Source organism: Corythoichthys intestinalis, chromosome 7 (genome assembly GCF_030265065.1).
Source record: "Corythoichthys intestinalis isolate RoL2023-P3 chromosome 7, ASM3026506v1, whole genome shotgun sequence".
NCBI lineage: Eukaryota > Metazoa > Chordata > Actinopteri > Syngnathiformes > Syngnathidae > Corythoichthys > Corythoichthys intestinalis.
Window position 1 is genome coordinate 25,545,654 of NC_080401.1, and position 20,001 is coordinate 25,565,654.

Sequence of the window (20,001 nt, forward strand, 5' to 3'; positions counted from 1 at the left end):
ATAAGAAATCTAGCATAATGCTAGTTTCTGTACCAGCTAAACAAATACAAATCCAGCTGAACCATGCTGGATTTGTTTTGGCACTGGTCTTCCTGGTACAGAAAAATCAACATATAGATGCTCATGAACCTTAAATGGACACCTAATATCTGGCCTCTGAGTCAAAACCTTCGGTTAATAATCAACACACTTGGATTAACATTTATTTTACAGCAGCTGGAAGTTCTCAGATCTTCTTGAAACAATGCAGTTGACTGTGAACGTTAGTTATACCCAATTCATAAGGATACTTGAATTAAGCTGTCAGTGTACATGGGCGAAAGCTTTGTGCACATCTTGCTGTTCTGTAAAGCTGACATATTCCCTGCCCCTTGGCAAGCACTTCTATACATTGCTGTTATTTTTCCAGTCTAGAGCCTTCCGTTCTTTTGTTTGCCCTGGAAAGTTATCTGAGCAAAATGACCTACAAGTACCTGCTACAACCTGAAAGCTGCCTTCCGTAATTAAAAAAAAAAAAAAAAAATTAGGATTCAGGATAAATGGGTTGGGTGGGTTAAACAGACTTTCATCTTAACAGAAGCAGTGTGAAACTCAAAATTTGCTTTTCAATTCTTTGACCAACATTACAGGCAATATAGAAAACAGCTGCAAAACAAAAATGTTATAGAACTGTGCAATGTATAAAACGTATGAAAAGGTAAACAAAGCTAGAGATTACATTACATTTGTAGCTGTCAATGATGTTGGAAGCAAAACAAATTCACTTGAAAATATTCCATCCTTCCATTTGCAAGGAAAGAAGCACCTCCCATCGCTCCATATCCCAGCGGCAGTCCAAAGTCAAGAAATGGTGGCCTAGGAAATTGGCTGAAGATGGCTCGTCTGTTGAACCCTTAACACTCCAATCAACTGATCACTTGCTTCTGTAAACATAGTTCAATGGTACCATCGGTCAATGATGTCAAAATACGAATTTAGCTTGATGACCTTTTAAATGCCAATTCTAACATGAATGTATTTTTCCAATACTAATTCAAATACCTTTTTAGATTCCATGTTTTCTTGATAGAACAGAACACGGGTTTGACATGAGCATTCAAAAGATTCAAAAGGTTGAACAACACACCTGAAACTTAGAAATTTCATTTAAGGGCATTATGGAATTCCACCATAATTACCACCATTAAACTCCCGAGTAGTTTCATATTTTTAAGACATGAAAAAAAAATTGGTGTAAACCAAGTAAACCTATTCAACCCTAACTCAGAAAAGACTTCCTACTCGCATAGTTGTCCGACTGTGGGCAAATATCTTTAACTATCCCCAACGGTTTAGAAGAAATATTTGTAAGATGTCAAAATTAACTACTCGAAATTGTCATGTTTAAACTAAACACATGTTAAGTCCTCTGTGATAGATAGGCCTTACCTGATGCTTGCTTAGAAAAAGCATGCCAAACCATGTGTGTCTTTTTTTGTAGTTTTTGTACACTCTCAAATGTTCCAATTAACTCATTAACCTTAGGTGCGTTGGCTGTGTCATGTGATACACGCAATCACTTCCAACGCTTGCTGTTTCCAATAAAATTAGAGAGAAAATGTAATTACCAAACTATTAAATATTCTGACAGTACTGTATTATGATGGAGATTGTCATATTTTTACATTATAATTATAATACTGTCGATGCGCTATAAGTGTACGACTCCCAAAAGTTAATGAGTGGGCATAGTTATGGCCCATAGGGTATTTCCACTGTCAACCGTCCTGTAATATTTATTACATCTATTTTAGAACATTTTATTTGAAGTAATATCTTATTTTGGAAGGGCAGTCACACTGTATGTAATCCGCGGTTCATGGAGTTCACATGTGAAACTGAAAATAGCCACAAGAGGGCGACTGTCACTACATAGGTCTCGTTGGAGAGCCTCATGAAACGCCTCATGAAGGCAGGACAAAAGTCACACCAATGTTGCGTCAGTTAAAATTACTTCCTCTTTTTTTTTTTTTTTTTTTTTAATTTATTGTTTTTTTTTACGTTTCTAAGGCTTGAAAACATGTTATGTAATGAAGTGGGTACATGTATATATGTATGTAATAATAATAATGGTATGCAACCTTCAGATAAGCAATTCTGTACATTTGCTGTTGAGATTTAATGTCAGCCATTGACACAGTACAGTAAATCAGTTATTCAAATTGTAAAGGCATCCCAGCGTTGCCTTTTGAGCTGATATTCTACTTTAAGTCTTCATTATTCATCACGTTGCAGCTTGGTTTCAGGGCAGTCATACAACCTGGTCCATATTGATAGAAATGTCTATGCTTTCATATGCCATATTGGCAGGGGCTCAGCAACCTGCGGCTCCGGAGCTACATGGGGCTCTCTGATCCCTCTGATGCGGTTCAGTTTTAAAAATAAAGTACAAGTATTTTATTAAAACATATTACAGCGCTTACGAGATTCAACAAAGGAATTTTGCTTCTCTAAAAAAGGCAGAACAAGTCAGACTCAATTTCTTTTACCCTTTGAGTAGCACCATAACTACATAGCTGTTGAATTCATGACCTGCGTGAGTGTTCTGTGAATAAAAGTGTATACAAAATGTGCCTGATTTGTTCTGTTACTAAAGCGAAGATAAATTCTTTTGGTAAATCTCATAAGCACCACAGTATATTTATTTAGGTACAGGTTAGGTTAGGGTTTCGCTGTTTAATTAAAACAAAAATTTTTTTTTTCGAAAATACCCTCCTGTTCAAAATTTTTCTTCCCCAAGAAAATTGAGATTTTAAGCTTTCCAATGATGTATCACACGTGCATATTGGACAATCTTGAAATTTGCCCAAATTGGGGGTCTCAGAGCGGAACTTCAAGTCACCTGCCCGGGGGCCCCAGGCAACAAGCAACATGGGGCCCTTCGAGCGTGTGCAAGTAAGGAGGACAGCTGGACTTGGAGCAATAGCATATTTAATAAAAGAATAATAAAACGCTTCGGTCTCATAGAGCGCTTTTTAGGACACTCAAAGTGCCCGGCTTCTACGACATTAAAACTGCAATAACATAGTACACTCACCGCTGTCTTACTTCCTTTTCTCCTCTTCTGCTTTTTTTGTCTTTCCTTTGTCGCTTCCAGAAGGATAACTTCTCTTCATTTTGGATATAAAAAAAGCCAACTCGCCACTCACTCTCACTCTGAGTCACGTGGGTGGGGGGGGGGGGGGGTAGAGTGAGTGAAGGGGCCCCTTCAGGGCCTCAGACACAAGGCTTTCACTGGCACTGTTGCACTTTTCGCTGCAACAGTGCAGTAAAGCTGCACGTGCTAAATCTGTTGGCCCTCTGGGGGCCCATGCTGGCTGGGGGCCCTAGGCAATTGCCTGGTTTGCCTAATGGGACGCGAAGCCTCTGGTCACCTGAGTGTTTTCCGCCATATATATCATGTACACACTCATATATACACATACGCACGTCTATATGCATATAAATTATTAATACACACACCCCCACACACAATCGATCAAAACGCAACATGTCAGTCAACATTGTCATTATTTTTTTAGAGATGCTGTATTGGTTTTCATTCAAGTGTCTTAAATGTATCAGCAACAGAATCAAAGTGTATATATAGTTTAAATCAATTGAAAGCCCTTGAAATCAAATTGTGTATAAATACTGTCTATGTATACCCTCACTATTAACCATTAAACATTTTCACCAAGCAGCATAGTCTCTTTTATCAGCGGCTTAGATATTTTTGGGACAGTCAATTTACTATACAATTTACTATTTATACCTTTGTGAGCCATTCTATGTGAAACTTAAAACAGTGTTCTAGATTTCTTTTTGAAAGTTGTTTACAACCTCATAAAGACAACTCAAGGTAGCATTCTACAGTAATTTCCCATCTCCAGGGTGAATAGACAGCTCTTGCAGCAGGTTGCATCAGTCTTGTACATTAAGGCCCGCCTGTGGAAAACCCCACACAGGCATTCGGGCAGCTGACGCAGTCGTACCACATACAAGTCACATTTCAGTGAGAAGTGAGCAGATATTTACCAACAGCCAAGGACGCGTCGCACCACACCAGTATCGGAGTGTGACGTGATACGATTTACTGCAAACAATCAGCTGGCATGCCCTCAGCCTTGGTCAACAGATAATGCTAGTTAATGTAAAACTACTGGTGAGGGAAGGGAGCAGAATCAGATTTCCAGCCAACCACTTTAATCTTTACAGGAACTCAATAAGCAATGATTAATAGACATGACAGACACGTGAGTTTTTTAAAGCATTTTATTGCCTTTTTTTTGTAGAAAACAATACAAAATTCTGGAACAACTGGTTTAATTGTTGCTTTGAGTAAACTGCACTCATTCACATGGTACAGTAAAGTGCTTATCTTAAATCCAAAATTGTTTTGTACGTTTAAAGATGCATTTCCCCCCCGAAACTTCATCCTCCTGAGGTTATCAAGATGGTATAAAATCAGCCAATGGCTCTGAAGTCCCAGCTCAAGGACTTCATCCACCTTAGGCAAGATGGTTTACCTCAGACTGGAGGAGTTCTGTTGAAAAGCTTTTGATCAGTGTTGATGGACTCTAAATTGTTTGCCTGTGGACTACATTCAAAATATGGAAAAGGATGACTGTTCCACATGAATGAAATTGAACACTTCTTTACGTCAAAATGACAAAAACAAAAGTGAGGCTTAGAATAGAACTTTCCCCCATAAACAGTGTTATAACTGCCATTACACAAAACAGTCGAAATGATCATGACACAGAACTCTCATTTACACCAGTAAGGATCTCGTGTTAGGTTCTTTGCGCGCACAAACACAAGTTTCAATCCTAGTCCAAAACTTTGATTCTTGAAGGAGACTAGGGAAAAAAAAAATACTGAACTGTATTAGACATTTAAAAGCCCCCAAATTTGCCTTAACCATCAGATTAATGCATAAAGATTTAGCAAAGTAGTTCCCCAAATAGAGAAGAAACAGCTGCATAATAAATTCAAGTCTTATTATAAGACATAAAATCCCATGATGATGCATTGTAGGTGGTTTCAAGAGCTATTACAGTGTCCTGTTATCAGCAGAATGTATCCTTTACTAACAAGGTAACCATTTCCAGAGTACCATTACTGTAGTGCTGACGGTATCATCAGCACCCGTCTGCTTATGAATTGCGCTTCAATGTGCCAGTAATGACTTGAACACTTTTTAAAAACAGATATCGTCACATTTTCGTCGCCTATCACAGTCTCACAATGAATTTTTACTTCAATCAAAAGAAAACAATTATTGCCAAGTCGTGAACATTAATAGAACATAACTTTCCGGGAACAAACGCTCCAGCCCAACTCAAACTTCTGCAGACTTTCATACAACTTAAGAACATAACTGAAGGAAACCAGCTGGCTGCTCCACCTTAACTCCAGCACCTCCATGACAACCACCGAGTAGAAAAGCCATACAAAAAATGAAAAAAGTGGCACATTCACATGGAGTATTAAACATGGAAAAAAAAAAAAGTAAACATAATTCAGCTAGACATTTTTGGAAGACTTTTGTTGTTTTTGTTTTGTGGAATGTTTTTCCTTTTTTTTTTGTCTATAGGAAAATCCCTCTTCAATGTCATGGACATCTCATCAAAAAAAAAATGCATTAAAATGCTGATGGTCCAAACAATTACTCGATTAAATGACGAGGTCATATTGTCCAAATTGTGCTTTTTCATACCTTAATAGAGGGATTTTCTAACCTTCATGGCCAAAAATATCAAGGTTAGCTGATGCACACATTAATTTGCATATTTAAAATAGAAAAAAAAAAATACAAAAATGAAAAACCATAAGCGCTGGGTGTGGCTATGGGACATCATAAATTCTTTAGGTGGAGAGGGGGGGGGGGGGGGTGTATATTCTGAGCAACATACCAGACATTGTTCAAGGATACCAAGTCATTTTCCGGGAGGGAGTTTTAGAAATGTTGACACTGAACAGTATGGCAACTGATCATTTAGCATCGAGCCAAAGTGTATAAATCAGCTTATTACCGTAAATTACATGATGGCTGGCAGTATACGGACATTCTTTGCTCTTGGAGCTTTAACTGCATTGCCACCAAGCCAAATTGATTCCAAATCTCTTAATTTAAAGAAACAAAAATCAACAGCTTTAATGAATCCCCAGCCACACAATAACTGCACCAGGCACAGACAGCATTGGCTTACAGCTCTTCCAACCCCGTATGTACACCTTCATCTTGGCATATTGCATAAGCTTGTATGTATGTGCAGACTGACTGTTCATGCAAATACATACAGGCAAAGAGAACATTCCAGACAACTTAATTCACAGTGGATCCAGTTGTAACATAAGAGCAGCACGACAGGTTGTCCTTTGGTGTCTGAGTTAAGTTTAAAACAAGTGACATTAAAGGGGGTGGGGTGGGGACATAACTTAGAAAAGACTTTCATAACCCGCCTCCCCAAAGAACCTGGACGTGCATCTGTATTGGCAGGCCCTGGGCTGATGTGCTTCGGAAGTGCTGCAAAGGGTCAAAAGGCATTTAGAAACAGAGCTGTGGTCTCCTCTTACAGCGAGGCAGAAAGAGCCTGAATGGCGAGGGACCAAGGCCAGCTAGAGTCAAAGACAGGCAAGGAGAGGAGCAGGTCTTCGATCTTCGCAGAAGGTCTGAGGTCAACGTTGACAAAAAAAAAAACCAAAAAAAAAATCAGGCACAGTCCCCCACAATAACAAGAGGGGCCAGGAGCTGACGGAGTTCAGCAGCAGAGACGGGGCCGCCCTTAGGCTGGCTGTTGCGCTGCCTTCGCCTGGCCAGCTTCGAGTTGGAAGGAGGCGAGAGGCGCATGGAAGACCCGGTAGCAGTGACCACAAAGGGGGTCTCCAACTGCTGTTGCTGCTGCTCTTCCATTCCATCTTGTTCGGCCAGCTGCCGGTTCACAGCCATGGCCTTGTCCGCAAAGAAGGTCAGATCCCTCGCGTTGCTGCTTCTGAGGGGCAGAGGAAAGGACATTAGTTTCATAGGATAATAGAAGGTGCAGTCTTTATGGGCTAAACAAAATGCAAAGCCATTGTCTTACCTCTGATGAAAAACCAGTGTTGGCAAGGTATCAGATGCATCCTAAGAAAGAAGACCATCAAATTAAAATATATTTCACTCATTTTTCAAAAAGAATGACCTGAGCATGCTGGCTGGACACTCACCCCCTGCACCCAAGGGTGCTGTAGCACCTGGCTAGCACTAAGGCGATTTTTGGCATCCCGAACCAGTAGTCTGGATATCAGGTCTTTGGCACTTGAGGCAATATGAGCCCAGTCTTTGTCAGGAAACTCATACTTTGCTTCCTGAATACTTTCAAAGAGTGTGTTCTAAGAGAAGAGAAGATACATTTCAATAGAAATTTAAACATAAACCCCCCCCAAAGGCCTGAATTGATTCGTTTCCCCATTCTCACCTGGCATCTGTGGCAGGGTTCCCCCAATTCCCAACCACAGTCACCCCCGCAGTGGCCTACAAAGGGTGCGTAACCACTAAGCATGATGTACAAGATGACTCCTAGGCTCCAGAGATCACATCGCTTATCATAAATGGTGGCCTCCTCACTGAAGGCCTCCACCACTTCAGGTGCCATGTACTCTGCTGAGCCGCACTAAAATAAAGAAAGTATGGGTTAACCGTAGGCCTGGCAAATGGCAGTGCATGAGGAGTAAAGTGTTTTCTTTAGCTGCTGCTCCTCACATTCCTCAGTTTAGCTGGCACCTCTGTTTCACCTAGAGGCCTACTCTGGGGCAAACATGAGAGTCACATGCTTATCGGGAAGGATGGGCCATTTGGAAAAAAAATAAAAGGCACCGTGAGGCTTTTCTCTGTGTGGCAAGCAATAACATGTTGTGCAACAACAGCCCTGCACTGCATCAAATGAGGTAAGTTTGCAGGAAAATTGAGTCACAACTTGGACTGTCCAGCTGTACACGATGGACTGAGGGCAAAGGGAGGCTGAGCTCTGACGTTGCCTTGTTATGTATCCAAGACAGGAATTAGGCCAAACACTGAGCCCGGCAAAGAGGATTGGCCATCCAGCAGAACCACAGACTGGGCCGAGCTTTTACCGGTTACATAATTTTAAAAAGCACAAACACTAAACGGTGCCTTAGCGGAACAAACCAGGAGCAGGTCACTCCATTCAAGATTTCTACTGCACTCAAGTGACATACTGTACATGCAATAGACATTACAAGGAGTACTGTACAGCAAAATATTAAATCTCATACAGTTTATTCAGTAATTGGCCCATTTACTTAAATGTTAGCCTGGCTTGGCAACTCAAGAGACTTTTTCATCTGCAGGGGGGCCCCCCGTTTACATTGAGCAACACTATTACACAACATCCGGGCAGTTCCCTCCTCCTCCATATTTATTTCATGAAATGTGCTGCACAGGAATCTGAGCTCAGACAAAGCGGCTTCTGTCGCAGGAGAAAATCCCAACCCCCACATTTCTACCATCAACAAGTCTGGAAAGCCTGCCCCCACAGACAAAAACCACAGAGAATGTAGGCCGGGGAGGAAAAAAAAACAACTAAAATGCTTACTTGTAACCAACTTCCAAAAAGTGGCTAACATTAAAGCTTGCTTGATCCATGTGCTATCAAATAGAGAATCTGCCAGTGAAATAAGAGTATCAAGGCCAGCAACGAAAGTTGATCCTCCAGTTCGGTCCACTTGCGGTACATCCGTCGCCCACTTAAAAACTTTTCTGCGTGCTCCATTAATAAAGCAAGCTGGGGATTTCCCGTGATCACATGACTAGTCAGCCCATAATGATACCACTTATGCTTCATACTGCTGATGATGTTTGTTAACAAGATTACTTGGTGGGGCTTTAGCAGGACTTGTTAACGATACGGTCATAACACTGTTTCAATTATGGATCATTCGAACTGCTTCCGAACACCTCCAATTTTGTATTCCGGCTATCTTTCAAATACTGCACACCAGATTTTTAACATCTGAGCAGTCATTCTTATTTTATGCTGGACTAACACGTACCTAGGCATTATGCTTGGGAACCAATATCAAGCCTTTGCCAGGAAAAGGGTCACCCTAACCACATAGCTCATCAGTCTAAAAGTCATCCCAAATAGCAGAAAAACCTTGCTTTTAAAAAATGTACAACAAATAAATGCTATTGAGGCAAAAACAGCTTGTTCAACGGCAACTACACAGACGTTGCATGGGGGCGGGAGGCAGAAATGAAAATCTGATACAGTTGCTGGGACCAGGGCAAAGAATGGAAAAAAAAAAAAAGCGAGTGAGCAGGCTGATGGTTTGCACCTCCCAGTGACCCTCCCCCTCCCAGCTATCTAGCCAATCGGTGATCAGTTGCTAGGTATGGGAGGGGAGGGGTAAAAACATCTAGAATAAACCGTGCTGATCTCCTTTGTATAAAGAGCATAACGAAAACACAGGGTTGGGGCCATGGGGCATTAAGCAGCGTTGGGTGGAGGTTTCCATCATGCCTGACAGGGCTTTTTTATGTTTGGTGTTGTGAGGACGTTATACAACACAACATGGCCTTGAAGTTACTCTCCCACCTTATCTTCCAAGGCTATTACTTTGCCTCCTGAAAATTTAGCATCAACACAAATGTTTATATGTCATAGAAACATCCGACCGATGGGCTTTGTCGCCCGAAAAATCAACTCCATTCATTGCATTCTCAATGGGGTTATGAAGTTTCCACCAGTGTAATCACCCCCCAACACACAACATTCCTGCAAGCTACACCAACTCCCCATTCACCTGCTCCCGTCCATCTACCCAGCTAACTCAGACTACAAACACACAGACTGCGTCAACACATGGCAAAAGCCAGGACCATTACATGGCAGCCATCCCACTTTTCTGGGCACATTTGCTTCGTGTTGTGACCCTTCTACCAAGTTGAACAATCATAACCTCGAAGTAGTTGGCATGACTATTTACAACTGATAAGTAGGACGTGTACCTTACACTGGGGGATATCTAGCAGGAACTGCTGATACTGTAATGTGATAAGGTAAACAGAACGCTGCCAGGCTGCGACAATGAAATACTGATTAGCAAGCTATGCCTAACGCCACCATGTGTGACCAATAGGTATGCAGACTTGACTTGATAAAGGAAGTTTAAAACCTCAGAAGAGCAGGGCTTATCTGCATGGAAGAGACAACTGCATAGAGTAAAGGTAGGTACAAAACAACTATAACCCAAGACTCAACATTAGATATGCAAAATCACAAGTGGGTCAAAGACTTGTTTGTTAATTTTTTTGCTTCAGTTTTATATGCAGACAAAATGTCTCTTCGTTTTAGTAATGCACTGTATATCAGTTTACTTACAGTCCACTACTACCATTCCTATAGACACACACTTCTGGTTATATTCCAATTTGCATTTTGCTGGTGCTCTCCTAGAGGTTTTGGACTTCACAACTCAATTGCACCGCATGTATGGATTCTTACGGTACATTACCAGAATCATGTATAGAATGTCAGAAAAATATAGTCATGAACTTACAGGTGTGAGAAGCTCAGGGGTGGAGATGGGTGAACTATCACTGTTCAGTTTGATACCACTGCCCAAGTCAAAGTCACAAATCTTCACAGGTGAAATCTAAGAGAGGAATACAAGTTTAGATTTAAGATCTCATTACGATCCTGTGAAATCATTTAAGCTAAACTGTAGCTCTCTTTGCACACTATCTTTACCTGGACTGTAATTGCAAAACTAGAGCAGCTTAATCTATTAATCGCCACATTAGATTCCATTAGTTGAACCAGAGAGAAAATGTTTGCACAGACTCACCTTGTCTGCACTTTCACAGAGGATGTTTTCAGGTTTGAGATCTCTGTGTGCCATTCCTGGAAATTAATAAGCCATAGTCACTCTTCTAGTTTCATTAGTCAAAACAACTGGCCGAGATGAAAAATGAATGCACAAATGCAAAAATAAATATTGAAAAGAATATTTTTGCAGCCAATTTAGTCATCTTTAAAAGTTACTATTTGTGAGCATGCTCACCCTTGTTATGCAGGAAATCCAAAGCTCTGGCAATATCCTGCACGACAACTCTGGCTTCTTGCTCACTGAAGTGCTGCCTCTTGTGAATGTGTGCCAAAATTGACCCTAGTAAGGAGAGGGGCAACATGAGTACGTCAGCTATTTAAACAAAACCGATGAAAAACAAGGCATGCCATGTGTTTTTCAAGGTAAAACAAATAGCGGTGGGAAAGAAGTGGCAATTCACTGACCTCCTCTGAGCTTTTCAAACACTAGATAGAATTTGTCCTCCTCTTCAAAGAACTCCACCAATTCCAGGATGTTACTGAGAAAAGACAGCGGAATTTAGCTGATAAAATAAACTATTAAAAGTCAAGACTACAACACTAACAAGGACAGTCAAAAATGATTTTTTTTTTCTGAATTATTGATCATATACACTACCTGTGGCCCTGGCATTGGTAGAGCATTTCGACCTCCCGAAAGACACGACTGCGGCTATGGCCTGGCCTTTTTTCAATTATCTGGAAGAAAAGTCACATTTCAGTTGGTTAATACTGTAGAAATCCCTATACAATAGTCAAGAATAAAGCACATCGAGTGTTATATTTAACTATATGGATATGCCCCTTACTGCACCACAAAATGTGTTCGCCAAGAGCAAATTACATGTTCCATATGCGGTGCCAAATTAAGCACAGTCCTTTATTTCCCCTCCTTCTCAAAATGTATCCCACCCTGTGACACACTTGCAAAGATACTTTAACCTACTTTAAGTGCTGCCAGCCATACCATGATAATGAACAAAGTCGCACAGCATCTCTATATATAGTGCCACGTGTCAGTTTTATTTAAATCTTAAGTGCTCTTAAGTATTCTTTAAACATTCCGTGGGATAATCCCAAACTGTTTAGGGTAAAAACAACACACACTCTCTAAATAGAATCGTGTTCCGCCATAGGGGGAGCTTAACCGCTGAGGGGCCACCATCAGTTGAGCGTCATGCCAAGAGAACGATAGACTGCTGACACTAATGCAAAAGGCCTGAATGTTCCAGTCCTGGAACAGTTATTGTTTGCTTGGATATTGTGCATGTTTCTCTTCCTGGTAGCTGGATTACAGTCGCTATTGAAGCCCCAGTATTGCCATGCGTCTAGGATTATTGCACAGACAGAGTGCTGTGAGAACTCCAAAGCCCCTTGCACTCGTCCAGTCAGCAGCACAAACAAGCACAACAGTTCATGTAACAGGGTCAACCATAGAGGTCTAAATAATATACAAATGAGTGTGGAAAAACCCCCAACTGAGCTAGGTAGGCGTTTAGTATGCACAGCCTGCTGCTTGTATTTGGTGGATAATCTTTGTTGCAACTGCAACACAAGGAGCCCACACATGCAACGCGTCCGTCTGGGGGGGATGGTAGACGGGACATCTGGCAGGAGATGTCTGAGCCCCCACCAACAACCAAACGACCTAGTCCCACACGCTTTCTACCCTAAACTGGCAAACTTCCATGGGGGTCAGCCATCACGTCACAGATCGTCGTACGACCAAATGTCTGCCTGGACTCTTTAATCATTTCTATGATATGGGTATGTGCACGGTAGTGACGCAACTATAGGATTTTTCTTTGATAAACATACAAAGGCTGCTGATGCCACAATACTCAATGTCTAGTTAGATTTGTGGCTTTAGTGACAAAAATGAAAAAGACAAAGACCAAAACATAACATGTTTTGCTTCCTCATGTGAGGATCTAGTTTTCAGAGAAAGAAGTCTTCCTAAGTGAAGAAATGTGATTGCAGAGCAAAAAGCGGAATAAAACCGTGTAAACACCCTGGGTCACAATGTTCAACTCGCGCCGCCCACACCCCTCCTCCTCTATATGTGGGTTTTGTTTTGGCAGCACACAATGTTCTCTCGCTCGCTCGCTCTCTCAGAGCATCAACTGTGCAGGCAATAGGAGTCAACTGAATGCCTCCCTGCTCCGTGATAGGCTAGCTGCATGTAAAAACAGCAAGGGGCGTGTCTGCTGACTGCAGCTAATTCCAGAGCAGCAGTAGCACACACACAAAGAGTCATGCGGCAGCCAATGTAAAGAGTTGAATATCCTGCTTTTGGACCAAAACATCCTTCAACAAAAGACTTAAATAAACATGGCACATTTAAGTTGTTTAAGTGCCAGCAGTAAGCTAAGAATTTCAAACTGGGGCGACTGATGCCTTACCTTGACCGCATATTCTTTGTTGGTTATAAGGTTTATGCAAGTCTGCACTCTGGCATAGGCACCTTCTCCCAGTACTTCATCCTGTAGTCTGTATACATCTGTGGAAAAAAAACAAAACAAATATGAACATTTGATACAATGCAGCAAATATATGACAATTATTTTACCTTCAAAACGTCCTGAGAAACTATCCGTTGCCCTGCAACGCTTCTTCTTCTTGTTTCTCTTCTTGGCATCTGGTATATCAATGGGCTGGCTGGAAGGTAAATCTGTCAAAAACAAGGTCCACATTATTATAAAGTGAAATATTTTGTAAAGACTGGAAAGCAGCCACATTAAATGGCTCACTATAGCACTTAAGTATTAACAGTCAAACTTCTAAAATACCTACCATGCCTTGGGGAGGAATCAAAATCAAATGTTGAATCTATAAGATGAGATCCATTTTTGGTGAAGTCATCTGCTTCAAAAGGATTTTGGCCCTGGCATGTTAAGACAATGCAATTAGTATAACGCACTACTTCCTCAAAAGATAAAATCTCCAGGTTCAGCGATTAGACCCATTCTTTCAAAAACTAATAAACACGACATCAAACAACAATACAGTTTTAAGTGGATGTTATTTAAGACTCGTGCTTAATTTCATGTACTGTAGATTGGCATCCAACCGCTCAGTCATAAAATGGAGCAGCAACAAATGTGTTGAATGTTAGCAGTCCTCTCACACCCTTATGAAAAAAAGCCCCTTAACAGACACAGACTTGACAAACCTTAAAAGAGCGATGGAATCCAGTGACTTCGCTGATCTTATTTTGCACCATTTTGCTTGGATTTGGGCGATTTGTTTTGGGAGCTGCGGCAACGATAAGTTTGTGTGGGCTTTCCGACTGCAATTTCTCCGAAACGAGATGTTTCAGAGACAGTTGCAAAGGATCACACTGGTGCGGGCTGGTTAGCTTTCTGCGGTGCTTTAAACCGGAACCCTGAAAACAAAGATGCAAATACAACATTACCACGGAAACACTGCAAAGATTCGCAGACAGATTTGGAGGAAAATAAACAAAAAAAGTGAATTGCCCCTTCTGGTTGGACAATACTGATATATCAAAGTACTCGAAATACTAATATCCGGGGAATAATATGATGCATGCCATTTTATTTGCGCAGGAAACTCATATCTTTAGACTGGCACTGAGTAATGAATTAAAAAGACGACTGAACGCTTCAGCATTGCCTTCAACAAGCTAAACAGCGCGTGCTTACCAACAAGCTAGCTGCGTAGTAGCTGACGTAAAGTTGACTTTTTGTTTCATGTTGGTTTTAACATTAAAAAAAAAAAATCTACCTGGGTATTATCTTCAACTGTCTGCACACCATTGCACGAGGTTTAAAGATACCATTTGTGGCGCACGACGTATTTAACCATTCACCGAGTAAAAAACATGACATGTTCTGCATCAGAGACTGCTCAAATAATATACATTGAAAAGAAAAAAAACGTAACTTACCCGGTTGTGAAATTTACAGCTCCAGTGTTAGAGTCGTGGTGGGAGCCACAGCTTTGTCAGCCGCAGTGGATGGTGGAGGGGGGAAGTTAGGCCGATTGAAGGGACGTGGAAGGTGTCCGATTATCAGCAGCTGCAGCGTATTTATAACCTCACAGCCGACAGGCTCCTCCTTGGCCACGCCCCTTACTTCTTCTGATTGCGTCAGCAGGCTAGAGGGATCACGTGTTTTCTAGAAGCGGGCCTTGGCACACGCGCCTCATTTCGCTCAACATTAATAATTTTACTTCTCAAGAGTCAACAAAAAGTGATCATTTTGAAACGAACAAAATGGTGCTATACAACATAGCTGTTGTTTTCCCAGTAGCTCTAAAACAGACCGGCGCGTGACGTCATGTTGTAATTTTTTTATTATGTGGGAGGAGCGTGATTTGGCTGGTGTAACATGTCGACAGACACGATCTGCGAGTTTAGACAATATAATATCACAGGAATTTTTGTTTTGTTTTGCCAATGTAATATGAGGCAAGAGTAATATGTCAACACAGGATACAGGGTCGGTAAAATGTTTGTATTCTGTTCTATCCATATTATCTTTATAGCCTGCTGAGTTCTCAGACCTTATATGAATGACCTTGGTCATATGGACATTGAACCCCCCCCCCCCCCCCCCTTGTGCATCTGGTGGACATGACCTCAACTTCCTTGACTTTTCACCCCACCGCAATACACACGTGCGTAGTCTCCCATGAAATCATCACAGCTAGAGGACATTATGCCCCTTGTCTTATTCTAGTATTATTACAAGCACCTCAAGAAAAAAACTGATGCCAGTCAAATGCCAAGTTGATAATGGTTAGTAAAAATTTTGTTTAATTGGACATTAATATTTCAACTTTTAAACTATTCAATAACAAGCCGAAAAAAGATAAAGAGTTTAATTCAAAGATTGTTATTTAACTATGCCAAATAGATGCCAAGTTGACAAAGGGGATATTGTGTTCAATCTGTCCTTAATAACTCAACTTTGAACCTATCAATAACAGGTTGAAAGGGCATAAGGACGATTAGTGCAATTAATATTATATGATGTACAGAAATGACTTTTTTTTTTGTTTTTTTTTAAGGTTATACAAAAGTTACATCGTGTAAGACTACAATCATCAGATGACATTAAGGTTGCCAACTCCCTGAAAAAAAATTAGGGATCACTAATTGGAAGAGCCGGCCGGCCCGATAACCTTCACCCAATAATTATTTTCTTGTATGTGAAAAGTAATTTAAAAAAAATTATAATATTATAATAATTTTACTCAAAACTGAATTAATTAGGTATATATTTGAGTTATATAAGCACATGGAAAAACAATAATCATCAGCAAGGTATTTTTAATACAAAATATACTAGAATTAAATCTGTTCTGCTGAATTCAAAATTGTATAACTTAAGGCTTAGGGTCCTGAGCTTTTGTATGTGTGTGTGTGGTTGTGTTTTTGGCCAACACTGTTTTCAAGATTGATGATAATAAGGGATAAAGCGCGTCCCTTGAAAGCTAAATAAGGGACCCGTATACTTTTGTTTCCGAATATCGGACAATTCAATTTTTCAAGGGACAGTTGGCAACCTTCGACGACACACAAAGGCACGCACAATTTCGATTGTATTTGTTTTGTTTATTTTGGGGTTGTTTTACATCCAGTGTTACTAGTTTAGGCTGGGTAAGGAAAGTCTCCCCACCCTCTTCCATTGTAACCAACCGGCACTATTAGGAGTTTATTAAAAAAAAAAAAAAAAAAAAGTTGTGTAAACAAAATTGAATGCCACCATATTCATACTGGACTACAAGTTTAATAATGGCATTATAATGCTACGCAAATAAACTTTATTACAATCACTATGTATTAGTGCATAGACTTCATAATGATATTGACGGGACACCTTCCCCGGACATTGCGCCGCGCCTTCAAGTAGGGGGACGTCCCACACTCCGCTTCAGTCGGTCGAAGTCGGTCGCAGTTAAGCCTGAGTTATACTCCCGCGTTGCGGTGACGGCGTAGCGACTACGGCGTCATTCAACATTCGATAGTTCTGCGGTGAGGGAACGCGTTGCTCTGTAATTCACCGCCAAGCCACTAGAGGGATGTGGCGTTATGTTTGTACGGTTTTGGGGCATGATTGTTGACTACTTCCGCTAGTCGGAGAAAAAATAAACAATGCAAGATGGAACTCTTGAAAGTAAATATTCTGCTCATCAACACTGAATAAATATTGAACATACAAATGTTGACGGGCAGGCGACGCAGAAGACGGTTTCGAGGCGGTCTGGCCGACTTTTGATGCCGCACAGAAAGTTTTAGACTCGGGTGGAGAGAGCTAGCTGTGGCGGCTAGCTTCAAACTGGCGTCGAGCACTGCGTTCAAGGTCTGCAAAGCCCTCCAGCCTGATTTGTTTGCCGTGTCCTACAACCAGCCAGTGGGAAGCCATAGCAGATTTCTGGCGTCTAGGGAACTTCCCAAACTGCGTTGGGAGGCTTGATTTTAAGGTTATCATAAAAAGCACCGAGGCACTCTCAATCAGTGATGATGTATTGTGTGTGTGAACTGTCTGTTATTGAAAATTAAAGATCAAAACAACTCTTTTGACACCAAATCTGTGCTTTATTCTTCATATACTTGAAACATATGTACACAGTAAATGATGAAGTGCACCAACCAAAAATACGACATAAAGTGATAAAAAGTTGGCAGTTTTTGGCCGACTGTGTCACCGCTTCGTGTGGCCACTCGATTCCGACCACCCACGTCTCGTTGGTTCTTCCATTTATTTATTTTTTCGATCGCCGACCTTGCCATTTGGCAGTCACAATAATAATTTCTTGACGAGACTTGCTCTTCGATGATACTCCCGTCGGCTTGGTGCATTTTTGCGAGTAGAAAATAATGTTTGATTCTATTCTGCAATGGCGGTGTTTTCGCCCGGAAACAACAGTCTGAGCAGACCAATCACAGTCCGTTTTCGCTACGTCAACGCGTCTACGCGACGCGAAGGTTAGAAAAATCGAGAGGTGCGCGTCAGGCTACGGCGTAGGGTCGTAACTCGATTCTTCCTTGACAGCGTAGGTCTGACGCGGAAGTATAACTCGGCCTTTATTCTCAAATACATGCAGCGATCCAACGCCTGATTTAGGTTGAAAACGTACAAAAGCTTTACTTCATACAAACAGGAAGGATTGTCTCAGGAGTGATTTGTTTGAGGATTCACGGTAATTATTGTATTTTTCGTACCATGCATGCCTTTTGAAACGTTGTGAAAAGAAATCAATGGGCGAAATTAACAGCTACGGCATTGGCGTCATAGCATGGCAGCACATTTGACATATTTACGTAAAATAAATGCTAACTGCCCAGTTTTTTTGTTTTTATTCAAGAATCAAGACTGTTTAACATCCATATCAGTGAATTCAGGGATTTCAGCATTTATTCACAAGAATATTCAACGTAAAAAGCTATTTGTGTTTCCACTCGGTCAGCTTTGACGGATATAGGCCCCCTATTAATCGCCCCCGCGCCCCATGTGTCGTCAATATATTATGAAGTTTATGATTAGTGCTGTCAAGGGATTGATTTTTTTAATCCTGATTAATCACATGAGGTCCATACTTAAATTGCGATTAATTATGTTGTTTTTTTTTTTTTTTTCAAATGCAAAAATTATTATACATTCTACATTTTAAATACACCTATTAACACGGTTAGAATTAGGCTTACATAATTCAAATATCAGCCACATAAGAAACAAGAGTTGGACAACTTTACACTTGTAAACAGTGTTGTTTTCGTCAACGAACTGTTATGGCTCTCTCCTCATCACCTTCACATTCTCCCCACTGACTCTGCTCTGCACGCCTGTCACCAATCACCACACCTGCCTCCACTCCACAATCAACCACCTGCCACTATAAGAGACCGGTCGGCACAACATTTGACGCCACAGCTTCACCTCACCACGCATGGTAAAAGTATGGGACACCCTTTTGCTCACCTTGTGACTCATCTGTGCTTATTTTTCTCAACAGCAATACTGAGCCAACCCAGACTTCCAGCACATTCAAGAAAACTGCAGAGCCGTCACTTTTCACCAACTTTCCTTTGTTTAATAAACACATATTGGACTTTGGATTTCTGACTTCTTTTTGCTGTGCTTTTGGGTCACACCGTCTAGCCACCATAACCCGAACAATTTTTTCACAACTATGACGTCACGATGACGCGCTGAAAACGTGTCTTGGGAGACTAAAACATAACGAGATGGATGCCAGTTGTTGTCGGACGACACAACGAGTTGAAAATTCGCCATAGTTTCCATGTGTGATACAATGTGGGATATTTTCTTATTGTATGTATAGTTAGAACGCATTTAGCACTGTTTGGCCGTGTCACTCATGTGACATGCTGTGCTCCCCCCCGCCCCACACACATGCTTACTCACCGGCCGGCGAGTAAGTCTGTGCCCATTCCAGGCTCATTTTGTGAAACATATGTCAGGTGCTGATTGGTAAGTTTTGCTTTCTTATCTTGGCTAGATATGCCATGTTGCTTTAGCCTTTTAAGGTCTGTTCTGAGTGATCGTCACACACTAAACTATCTTGTCGCGTTAGCATAGCGTTCACGTTAGCATAAGCATTTAGAGCGAAAGAGTAGGTGTCTTCTTAAACTCTTGGAAAACATTTTACATACAGTTCGTGGTGTCCAGATGAGTTTAATTAATTGCAAATAATGTGCTGATTTCCTGCGGAGTGTGTACGTATTATCATCATGAAAATGGTGATGTCCTTGTAGACGCTAGAGTTATGTTGTTGGAAACTTTTTATTTATTTATTCATGAAGTAAAACTTTTGAAATTTAAAGACTAAAAGATTTTAAGAATTGTCGACTAAACTAGATGGAATTTGTCTAAAATTTCGTTGGCTAAAATTAGATGAAGATGAACACATTTTGAAATGACTAAAATATGACCAAGACTCATAATTATTTTCTTCCAAAACTCTTAAGACCTGCGTGGGTTTTCTCCAGTTTCCTATCACATCCCAAATAATACACGGTAGGCTGATTGAACACTTCAAGTCGTCTGTATGTATGAGAGAGTGTGTGAATGGTTGTTTGCCTTGTTGTGCCCTGCGACCCTCAAGGGTCCCTGACTCA

General features: G+C 41.0%; 1 protein-coding gene and 1 long non-coding RNA gene across 2 annotated transcripts; one reads left to right on the plus strand and one right to left on the minus strand.

The window, feature by feature from the left end:
• Positions 1 to 4,327: 4,327 nt before the first annotated feature.
• mknk2b (MAPK interacting serine/threonine kinase 2b) lies at positions 4,328 to 14,969 on the minus strand. The gene is made up of 14 exons (XM_057842002.1): positions 14,803 to 14,969; positions 14,065 to 14,277; positions 13,686 to 13,776; positions 13,462 to 13,563; positions 13,295 to 13,392; positions 11,512 to 11,591; positions 11,319 to 11,392; positions 11,089 to 11,193; positions 10,873 to 10,928; positions 10,585 to 10,680; positions 7,482 to 7,676; positions 7,231 to 7,395; positions 7,107 to 7,147; positions 4,328 to 7,016 (listed from the first exon to the last, which is right to left on the minus strand). Exons 2-14 carry the CDS (start codon positions 14,113 to 14,115, stop codon positions 6,737 to 6,739), a joined length of 1,434 nt encoding a protein of 477 aa, XP_057697985.1. The 5' UTR covers positions 14,116 to 14,277; positions 14,803 to 14,969; the 3' UTR covers positions 4,328 to 6,736.
• A 614-nt stretch (positions 14,970 to 15,583) lies between these two features.
• Positions 15,584 to 18,972, plus strand: LOC130919223 (uncharacterized). Its single transcript, XR_009063905.1, has 3 exons — positions 15,584 to 15,654; positions 18,763 to 18,812; positions 18,876 to 18,972. It is a non-coding gene; the product is annotated as an uncharacterized LOC130919223 (long non-coding RNA).
• The last annotated feature ends 1,029 nt before the right edge of the window (positions 18,973 to 20,001 follow it).